Here is a 10525-nt window from a genome sequence, read left to right on the forward strand (position 1 = left end):
TCTGTTCGCGGACGCATCTCGTTATGCGGGATGGGTGAGCCTTCATTCCCCGACGTGCGTCGGGAAGCCCGTGGAATAGGCACGCATGCGTCGTTGGGCTGTTTGTTTGCGTCGGAGGGAAGGCCGTGGTGCAGGAGCGGCGGCCCGGCCTAGGGGGAGAAGTGGCAGCGCGGGCTCCTACTGCCTCCGGCGGGGCTGCGGGGAGAGGAAAGGTGTCGACCCGGCCTCAGGTGGCGGGAGCAGCAACGGGAGCAGTGAAGGAGCCCCGTCAAAGGCCGAGCGGCAAGGCCCTCCCTGGCAGCCCCGCGACCCCGCTGTAGGACTGAATGGGGCTGCGAGAGGCTCGGCTGCACCCGCTGTTGGCAACAAGCCACCCCTTCGCCTCGCCGTCTGGTGGGCTCTGAGGATCCCGCTGCCGCCCTCGCGTGCTTGCCAGCCCCGCTGGGGTAGCAGGGCCGTGGCCGTGCTGTGGGCGAGGGGGCAGTCAGTGGGGCGCAGCCTGGGGCAAGGGAAGGCGGAGGGCCGCGGCCGCCGAGGTTTTTCCATTTGGCGGCAGGTAGGACAAGGAAAGTACCCCGCCAGCAATATAGAGGCCTGGGGCTCCCTTGGGGGTGGTAGGTGGAAGAGGACGATGGAACTGGTAGCGAATCGGGACTGATAAAAGCAGCGGGGCCTCCTGGCAGCCAGATTTACCATCTGCCTCTGAACACCGAGACTCTTGGATCAAGGACGGGACTTGTGGGGCAGAGCTTTGTGCGTATAAACATGAACAGGTACCTTCCAGTAGCCCGGCAACACTTCCTGGCTGCGCTGGCCAGCACCAGCGTCGTCGTGAAGTCCATATGTGCCATTGTCATCCTGCTCTACCTTCTCTCTTTTGCTGTGGACACAGTATTTGGACTGGGCGTGACGCCTGGGTATCTCTTCCCACCCAACTTCTGGATCTGGACGTTGGCAACCCACAGTGTGGTGGAAAAACATATCTGGGATGTAGGTGTGAGCCTGGCCACGGTGGTGGTGGCAGGAAGGTTGCTGGAGCCACTGTGGGGAGCCCTAGAGCTTTTGATCTTCTTTGCAGTGGTGAATGTATCTGTTGGGCTCCTAGGGGCCTTTGCTTATCTTCTCACCTATATGGCATCATTCAATCTCTCTTACCTATTTACTGTTCGCATCTATGGCATGTTGGGCTTCCTTGGAGGTGTCTTGGTGGCCCTCAAGCAGACCATGGGGGACAGTACTGTCTTGAAGGTACCTCAGGTGCGGATGAAGGTTGTCCCCATGCTCTTGCTTCTGATCCTGGCAGTTCTGAGATTGACCACCCTTGTTGAAAGCAATGTCCTGGCTTCTTATGGCTTTGGGGTGCTTTCCAGCTGGATATATCTTCGATTTTATCAGAGACACAGCAGAGGACGTGGTGACATGTCAGACCACTTTGCATTTGCCACATTCTTCCCTGAAATCCTACAACCAGTGGTTGGCTTGGTAGCTAACCTTGTGCACAGCATCTTAGTCAAAGTGAAAGTTTGTAGGAAAACTGTGAAACGTTATGATGTAGGTGCCCCTTCATCCATTACTATCAGCTTGCCTGGAACAGATCCTCAGGATGCTGAGCGAAGGAGGTAATGTAGCTTAAATACAAACTAATTTGTTAAATGTGATCAGAGCTGAGAAGGGAAGAGAGTGGTGGAGAAAATTCCTCTAATTTGATAGCTTATTCCATAGCAGACACTCGCCTCCAAAATACTTTTATTTAAGTACTGTTTGTTTCCAAACTCCTCACTTTATATATGTGACAAGCACTGTTCCCTCTAAGGCGTGCACATGTGTGTGCACTCACAAGTTTTTCAATGTCCGCTCAGTTAATTTTAGATCCCACTCAGGTTGAATTAGGAAGGCCCCACTCTGAATGCATGTGCGCACATACTGCCTTGATACTGGCACCCAGAACAAAACTCATTCCTCACAGAGATGGAAAAAAAATTAGAGGGACCACTGGTAACAAGAGGGTTTAAAAAGGGAATCTTTATGAATCCAGGACTTCGATTTCTCTGTTGTGACCAGTGGGATTTAAAAAATTTTTGGGTACCACTGACAGTCTTCTATTTCTTGGACATATAGGGAACATTTTGAAAGGATTACTTGCATCGTTCTCTGTTTCAGCTTTATGCTTATGCGCATGCTTCCCCCCCCCACCCTTTGCAGGATTTAGGCTGAATTAGTGAATAATATGTGTTAAGGTAGCCCAGCATTGAATACTTGTCAGAGCTCCTTTGTGCTAAAGCCCTCCTCACATGTGTTTTTGCTAACAGGCACGAAACCTTCTTCCAGGAGATGGGATAGGCCAAGATTCTTGTTCTTTGATTCATGTGAAATCCCATGATATCATGGGATAGGCCAAGATTCTGTTGTTTGAGTCATGTGAAAGAATTGATGTTCTTTCACATGCCTGTCTCCCTTTCAGATGTTACAGAACAGGGGTTAACATTCTACGGAAATACAGGGGCTGTCTGCAACAAATGAAGTGAAAAAATGAATTGGCCTAGTAGTTCCACTGTTCCCTCTAACAGGGATTTCCAGATGTTGTTCACTACAATTCCCAGCACCCCCAGCTGCAGTGGCCATTGGCTGGGGATTATGGGAGTTGCCGTCAACAACATTTGGGAATCTTGTTAGAGGGAACACTGCTAGAGGGAACACCAAGCCCACATGCTCTTGCATTTCCTTTCCTTCTCACCTAGTGAAGGAATTCTGGCTTGTTAAACTGCAGCTTTGCATGTCATCCAGTCCCATCATGTTTTGTAAGCCACAGGTCCTGGGTTTAAATGAGAAATGAAGCTGTAGTTTTAAAAAACCATGATTCAGCTGTTACAGCTCTGCACCTGAGATGAGTAGGAAAGGAGAGGGAGGAGGAAGCATGCAAGCCTAGTGCTCATTCAGCTTGCATTTCCAACAGCTGAATCCGGCTGGTATCTAGTTGACAATTTAGAAGAACAAACCTGTCAGTAATTGTCCTTTGTGCATAGAATCCATACAGAAAACATTGAACTGCAAATACAAGCTCTTTTTTAAACATCACATTTTGTTAATGGTTTACTATTGTTAATGGTTTTACTATTGTTAATGGTTTACTATTGAATAATTAGAGCTGTTCTTGGAGGCATATGTGCTCTTAACTAAGCAGTGCTTAGCAAGCACCATAATAGACTTGCTGAAGTTAAAGAAACAAAATTAGACTCCTTTGGAAGTACTGTATGTATCAAACTGGGGAGCTCAATTTGCCCTTTGCCAGTTATGTTGGCTCCTCAGATTGGAATCAGATTGGACACAGTGCAGGGCAGTCATGCTTCCTTTCTGTCTTCACACTAGCTCCCCAAGAATGATCCTAAACAGAGAAATTGCAGACTGTGTTTGTTTCATAAACTGAATTCAACTAAATAGTCTGTAAAAGGGTCCCCCCACCACCCATAATCTCTGAAATTAAAATCATAGTGAGTGTTCCTTTCTAAATGCAGTTATGCTTTTCATAGATTTCTGGCATACATTAACCATGCAAAAGTGTAAACCTTTCTGTGGGTTAATCCTGTTTCAGGCTTAAATGGATTGAATTCATGCAGAACCTTTAAAGCCTACTCGGCAATCTGAGCAATTGCCACACCTACAGGCGTGTCTGCCACTACAGGCTAAACTCCAGGCTCAGTATCTTAAGGAGAGCCTTGCTTTAAATTAGTTTCAAATCCTGACAGGTTGGGGGTGAAAGTGTTGATTACCTGCTTGAAGAACCTGATAATGTATGTGTTACTGTGCTGTACTCTGACTGTTGGGAGCAAATTGCTCCTGAGTCTTTAGCCAGCACCTTCCATGAATGAAATATTCAGCCACGAGGCATTTTTCTCAAGTTGATTTTTAACAATATTGTCTAAAGTGTATGTGTTAAAACCACACCTTAATTGTCTGTTAGACAGTTGTGTAGATATGCATTGAGCTAGTTGGGTTATCCTCAGCCTTAAGGCTTGTCCCAGTTCAGCTGGTCTCTGCAGGTTTGGGGCGGTCTGATGTGCATGCATGAGCTCCTGCGAGATCTTCCTTATTTACTTCAGGGTCAGCAGAAGCGCTCCCTGCATGTCCCTGTTGCATGCTTTGAGCTCTCCTTGGCATTAATCAAGCTTTGCTTGTACAGGAGCTCCACATACACACTAGCATTCCAGCAGTTCAAACCACCAGTTTGGGTGGTTTGAACGTAATCCAAAGCTCTTGTATATGTAAGGAACTCTCCAGTCTTTTCTAGGAAGAGACTGACTTCAGGAGCACTCAGAAATTTTCCTTGATGCAAAACAAGTGTCCTCCTCAAACATGAAAGAACACACCTTTTTAGGTGGCATGTTCTCATCGGAGACCTTGAATGATGCTGTCTATTGTAATGTAAAACAAACTTAAGTATGTAGTACACCGCTCTGGGCTCCTTGGAGGAAAAGCGGGATATAAAATGTAAAAATTAAAATTAAATGTGGTTCTTAATACCTATGTTGAAATAATTTGATTGGTCAGCCTTTTGCTGGATCCTGCCAACTTATGCCTTGAGGCAAAATTTAAGTGATGGTAGAACCTCAGGATAACTGAATATGGTCCTTCAAATCGCTTGTTTTGTTAAGATTGAACAAAGTATACATCTGTCCTATCCCAGTCTTAAATACTTCAGGAAATCTCCATTCATTTCAGTGGCATTCATCTCTGGGTAATGTGTCTGGCCTTTAATATTCACGAGCTGAGTCAGTCACTGTCTCATTTGTTTCTTTGACAAGCCAGTACTGCTGTCCCTATAACTTCTCTTCAGAGCAGTTGGTGCCATAGTTTAGAAAGATTTGAAAAGGGGGAATAATAAAGATGCCCATCTGGGAAACGCAGAGGGAATACATGTATTTCCCCAGATATGCCACTATGTCAAATTTCACAACAGCTGGAGCTGCCGTATGTGCTCTGGTATGCAAGCTTTGTTCACATGCACACACTTTCTGAAGCTTTTGCTGTATTCTGGGTGGTCTGATTGCAAATTCAGAGTCAGGTACTTGCTCCTATGAAGGGAAAAGGGAGGGGCCGTTATTGTCACTGTTGAAACAGAACTTTAAATCAAAAACACATGCACTTGTTACACAACAATGTAAGCTAAACTTTTATAACTGCATGCAAGGTTCTGTGGAGATGTGATATAAAGGGGCTTGCTTTCCTTTGGTTATTTAAGTACATAATTTTCACATGTGTAGAGTTTCTGAATTATTATCCCAATTAAACTGCATCACAAGATGTATTAGCAGGCATCAATTCTGCTTCTTCCCCCTGCCCCTTTGTTTCTCTTCCTTGGATTTCTCATCAGTCACCATGCTGCTACCATTCAGTGCTTCCATGCCCGCTGCTGCCTGCTAGAGATGTGCATGGAACCGGACGGGGGTGGCTCGAAGGGGTGGCGGGTAGGACTTTAAGGGCAGGGGAGGGTGCACTACCCCTCCCCCTGCTTTCCTCCCACTGGCGCTGGAGCTCTGTAAAATCCCTCAGGGCAGCAGTGTACTTCCCTTCCCCTCTTCGGTCGGAAGTACCGGGCCCGGTACTTCTGGCCAAAGAGGGGAAGGGGCGGCAGGGAGGTATTCCTACCCACCACCCCCTGCCGAATGTTCGAACCGGCCAGTGTTCGGACCTGTTTGGAGCCCTGTAAAAGGGCCTCCAAACAGGTTCGTGCACATCCCTACTGCCCGCCCTTGCCAAACGTTCTCTATCCCCATCCTATTACCATTCTTGATGATGATTTTTTTTAGTGCTAACTGGAATAACATTCCTAAAAATTGGTTAGAGCCCCATCATTTCTCTCCTTGTTTCTAGTCGTCATGTATGTGGATTAGGATAGCATTGGAAACAAGGATCCACACATCTAGGCTTGGCTCACTAGCCAGCCGTTATTTGTGATCAACACCAAGCCCCTCTCTTCCCCTAGATTCTTTTCTGGCACCCAGGGCAGAGGGCTTAGGAAAGAAGCAAGTCTTCTGTCATTTGCACTGGGAGATGGAAAGAAACAGTGGGCACCCTCTCCTACTGTGCTGAAGAGAATCCTCCTGTTTCTTACCTTCTCAAAAATGTCAGTGGAAATGAGACATCTGGCATGGAGATCTGTGTGGTGCTAGGTGTCCTGCTTGCCCGAGGACTGGGGACACTGGTGAGCTGGCAAGTGTATTTGTAGATGCCTGGTTGGGAAGATGGGATATGTGGATCTTTCAGTCAAAGCCCTAATTTGGACAAGGAAGCAAAGTATGATGCCCTTAGCTTTCTTTTCTCTCCTGCTAACTTGGCAAAGAGGCACCTTTTAACGTGGTGATTCGCTTTATTTAGCAGGGGGAGAGTAACTGGCCCTATCCACCCCCAGCACAGTACCTCCAGTGACTGTTGCTGGTGTCTATCTTGTGAGCCCTTTGGGGACAGGGATCCATCTTATTTATTTATTATTTTTCTGTGTAAACCGTTTTGGAAACTTTTGATGAAAAGCAGTATATAAGTTGTTGTTGTTGTTCACTTTCCATTGAAAGAAGAGGGGAGTGGTTGAAGAAACAGCTGGGATATTCCTGTGGATCATCCAGTATGTCGACTTGATTAATCTTGGCTGGGAACCAGTGATTGGGAACCAGTGCTCTAAATTATATTTCACACATTTCCTATCTCAAAACATCATAATGATCTTTTCTTCTCTAGGTGAGGACAGTGAGATGGACTTGCAGTGGCCCAAGCTCAAAAAGTTGTTTGGTGCCTGCATTTTCTGCTTTTCATTTCTTTCCTGTATCTTTCGTCTCCCTACATCCATTATTTTGTCTTTAACTTTAACTATTCTTTAAGGAGTAAAGAAAGGTATATCTAAAGGAATGCCCAGCTGAAAAATTAAGACACACGATCATATTTGGTAGTTTGTGAACTCCGTATGTAACAAGTAGGGAATGCACATAGAATGTGGTCAGTTGTACAGGAATATATAATTAAGCACATACCAGGCAAGTTTGGAGCATTTGAGCAGATTGATAACAGAACAAAAAGGAGCAAGACAAATGATACTGTTGTTACATATGCTCCTTCCCTGCATTCCCCCTTCCTGTTAATTCTCTCAAACCCCACCCTGTTTAGATTATTTATTTCTTACCCCCTTGTACTATCCCTTACTAAATTTTCTCCTAATATAATTAGTATTACATTATCTGAAAATAATTTAGTAGCAGTAGGTAGCAAGCTCCCAAACCTGAGTAGAAATTGAGATTTTCTCACATGATACATTAAAATCTATCTGGCAGCAAAAAAAACCCAAAACTTTTCTTTTCATGAAAGATAGGGAATCTGTTCTGGGAATGTTGCTGTGAATCAGGATTAAGCCTAGGTGACTGATGATTAAATATTGTCATTAGTGGATGAATAAATGAGGCAATAGACAGCACTGGATTAAATCATAAACATAAGGATAACTCCTGCAGTCATGTATTAAACTCTGTTGTGCTGGCCACTGTGCCATGCATCAGAGTGACCTAGTTCTTAAACATGTATTCATTCCTGAACATAAGCTGGCTAAGACTGGGGTGGAGGAGTGATCAGGGATTGGCATAGGGTATTTGTGGGTTGTTTTTCTCCTGTGTTCCCTATCAATAGCTTTCTAGAAGCAACAGATTTGTCTGTCATGAAATACATAATGTAACTTTCAAACTAATTCTAGATTCAATTTTCTGGCTATTTTCTTATCTCTAGACAATTGGCCCTGAAAGCACTGAATGAGCGGTTGAAGCGAGTAGAAGACCAGTCTGCATGGCCTAGCATGGAAGATGATGATGAAGAAAGCAGCAAGGATGATACTCCACTGCTCCCTGAGAAGAGCAGGGACACACACATTGCAGGGAAAACAACCAACCAGGAGTCCAGCCTCATTACCTTTGAGGATGCGCCCTCTCAGTTGTGACCATGAAGCATCTGCCCCTCTCTTCTGCCTGTCCCTGTGTGTCAGCTGCTAATGATCTTTTGAGTGCCCTCCCTCATTATGCTGCCTGCTCTGCAGGGAGCAAAGCACTATGCCTATCTGCCCTGAGAGGCTACCTCCCTTCCAACATGTATTAGCCAGACACATGGCTGATGGCTCTCTGGACTCTTGGTGAAAACTGTTAACTGCTGCATAGACCTGAAATTTTGACTCTTCTCCTCAGCGGTGAGGTTGAAATTGAGGATTTCTCAGCATTGGCAGGGGAGGAGGGAGATCCATATTTCTTCAGCTCAGTAAGGAGCACACGTCTGAAAAAAAGAGCTCTACAGAATCCGTCAAGCCGGTAGCTGCCATTTTGGCTATTAACACATGTATGTGTCTAGCTATTTTTGGTGGCAGTTTGGGTGAATCTGTGTGGGGCTCTGGACTGCCCAGCCTGGTGAATGGGCCCCTATTTATATAGTGGTCTGGCACTTGGAGCTCCAAAATTTTGCTTAATCCCACCAGGGCATCACAGAGCAAAGTCAGTGAGTGATGCAGCACTTTCCCCTCTTGATTTCATTTTACCTTAGTGGTAATGGTTGTCAAAAATAACTCTACAGCTTCCCTTTTTTCTTTCAAAGTTGCTTTTGGTATTGATTAAATGAGCAAGCAATTTTTAAAAACAAAAATAAAAGAATCCTTTGCTATATTTATCTTTCCTACCTGTAGATTTGGTAACCCTGGTGAGCCCTGCCAAAATGAGTTGCTCTCACAGGACCAGCTGTTAAAAGCCTTTTTAATAACAGCATAACTACTTAGGTCTACCGCTTAAATTTTTGAGACTGAAGGTTTTAGGGATACAGAGCAGCCTGCTTCTAGTTTGTGAACTACCACGTGGAAAAGCATCATCCGTGACTTTCTGCAAGACTCTTAGAGATATTTTTTTTTGTTTTTTAGCCTTTGATTTTTCTTTATGTCCTTTTGCAGTGATTCAGATGGTGAAGCAGCTTCTGTCTTAAATGGGGTGCCAGTCTGCTCAGGGGCTATTGGGGTGAAGATTTTGTTGCAGTAGAGAAAATGTGTTGCTGGTTCTGTTTTATTTTTAAAGGTGCTTTTTTGTGGGACTCTTCACGATTCTTCTGATGCCTGCTTTTTCTCTTTGGTTATAACTTCCTCTCCTCTGGGCTGACATGCTTTTTGGGTGGCAGCAAACCCTTAAATGTCTTGCTTTGACCCATAGCCCCCAAAGGCTGCACCTCTCCCTGTTGGAGGACTGGGTCGGGGGGTGGGCATTCAGCAGAATGGGAAGAGAGTACAAGACAGTGTTGTGATTTTTTTTTTAATTATTATTTTTTTTTAGGACCACATGAGAAGGTTTTTGTCAACCAGGAAATAAACACAAAATTTCAGTATCAATAAACAGTTATTTTAAAGAGTGTCTTTTGATTGGCTGTGTAAGCCTTCCTTTATTTGATCATGTAAATTACTAGTTTGAGTTTCAGTCCCAAAGTACTTTAATAATTCATATCAGAAGAAGTTCTTGAAATGACAGCATTTTAGTTTTGTAGTCTTAACCTTCTGAATGTTGGGTTCTTTGTTGGCCCAAGTTCACTTGGGGAGCTTCATGAGTGAGTGGAGACTTGGACCTGGCTCTTCTAAGTCCAGCTCTACCCAACAATACACTGGTTCCCATTAAGTTTTTCTGACTTTGAATATTGCAGAGTCAAATATTAACTCACTTTAATACCTGAACTGCTTCACAATACAAATTTCTTAGCAAGCAAGGAGATTGTCAGAATCTAGGGAAGCTGATGGACAAAGTGGTTATATGTAATCTAGAGAGCTGAGCAGGCAAGGAGCTAAGAAAACTTGGTCAGACAGCAATAGCTGCAAAAGGCCAGGGAAGGAAGCCAAGAACAAAGGTAGGATACAAGGGAGCTGTGTCAAAAGATATTACAGTTGCACCTTTTTCCTCAAAACTCTGCCCTTCTAGTGCTGCAACCTCACCAACTGACTAGTGAAGGCTCTAATCATACTTAAGTTCATACCCTTGTGTTCGGCGGATGGGCAGCCCCTGGAGCCAGGTGTGTCTTTTGTCTCTTCTGGTGGCCTCCTCTTAGTTCTGATGGTGCTGCCTTGGGAGACGGTTGCTACGTGCACCCTGTCCAGTCAAAGGTGGGCACGGAAGTGGTGGGGTGGCTTGAGGGTAGATACCTTTAAGGACTGGACAGGGTGCACGTAGCACCCCCTCACGTTTTCCCCACCTGCACTGCAGTGTAAAAGGGTCCAGTGGGGCAGCAGTGTACCTCCCTGCCGCCCTGTTGCCTCCTTGGACTAGAAGTGTCTGGAAGTACCTGGTGTGAATATACAACATGCTTGCTCACATATGCACTGGGTATTTCTGGTCCGAGGAGGCAAGGGGGCAGCAGGGAGGTACACTGCTGCCCCGCCAGCCCCTTATTTCATCATCAGTGCAAGAGGAGTAGTTTTGGAGAAGGAGAGCTGGTCTTGTGCTAGCAAGCATGACTTGTCCCCATAGCTAAGCAGGTTTCTGAC

At 45.3% G+C, this 10525-nt stretch overlaps 1 protein-coding gene across 1 annotated transcript; it reads left to right on the forward strand.

The window, feature by feature from the left end:
* Positions 1-9407, forward strand: TMEM115 (transmembrane protein 115). Its single transcript, XM_053297309.1, has 2 exons — positions 1-1619; positions 7762-9407. Exons 1-2 carry the CDS (start codon positions 766-768, stop codon positions 7967-7969), a joined length of 1062 nt encoding a protein of 353 aa, XP_053153284.1. The 5' UTR covers positions 1-765; the 3' UTR covers positions 7970-9407.
* The last annotated feature ends 1118 nt before the right edge of the window (positions 9408-10525 follow it).

The sequence above is a fragment of the Hemicordylus capensis genome, chromosome 2 (assembly GCF_027244095.1).
Source record: "Hemicordylus capensis ecotype Gifberg chromosome 2, rHemCap1.1.pri, whole genome shotgun sequence".
Lineage (NCBI taxonomy): Eukaryota > Metazoa > Chordata > Lepidosauria > Squamata > Cordylidae > Hemicordylus > Hemicordylus capensis.

Coding starts and splice junctions, on each gene's coding strand:
- TMEM115 (XM_053297309.1), top strand. CDS start 766: ATGAACAGGTACCTTCCAGTAGCCCGGCAACACTTCCTGGCTGCGCTG. Junction 1,620..7,761: donor CAGGATGCTGAGCGAAGGAG/GTAATGTAGCTT, acceptor TCTTATCTCTAG/ACAATTGGCCCTGAAAGCAC.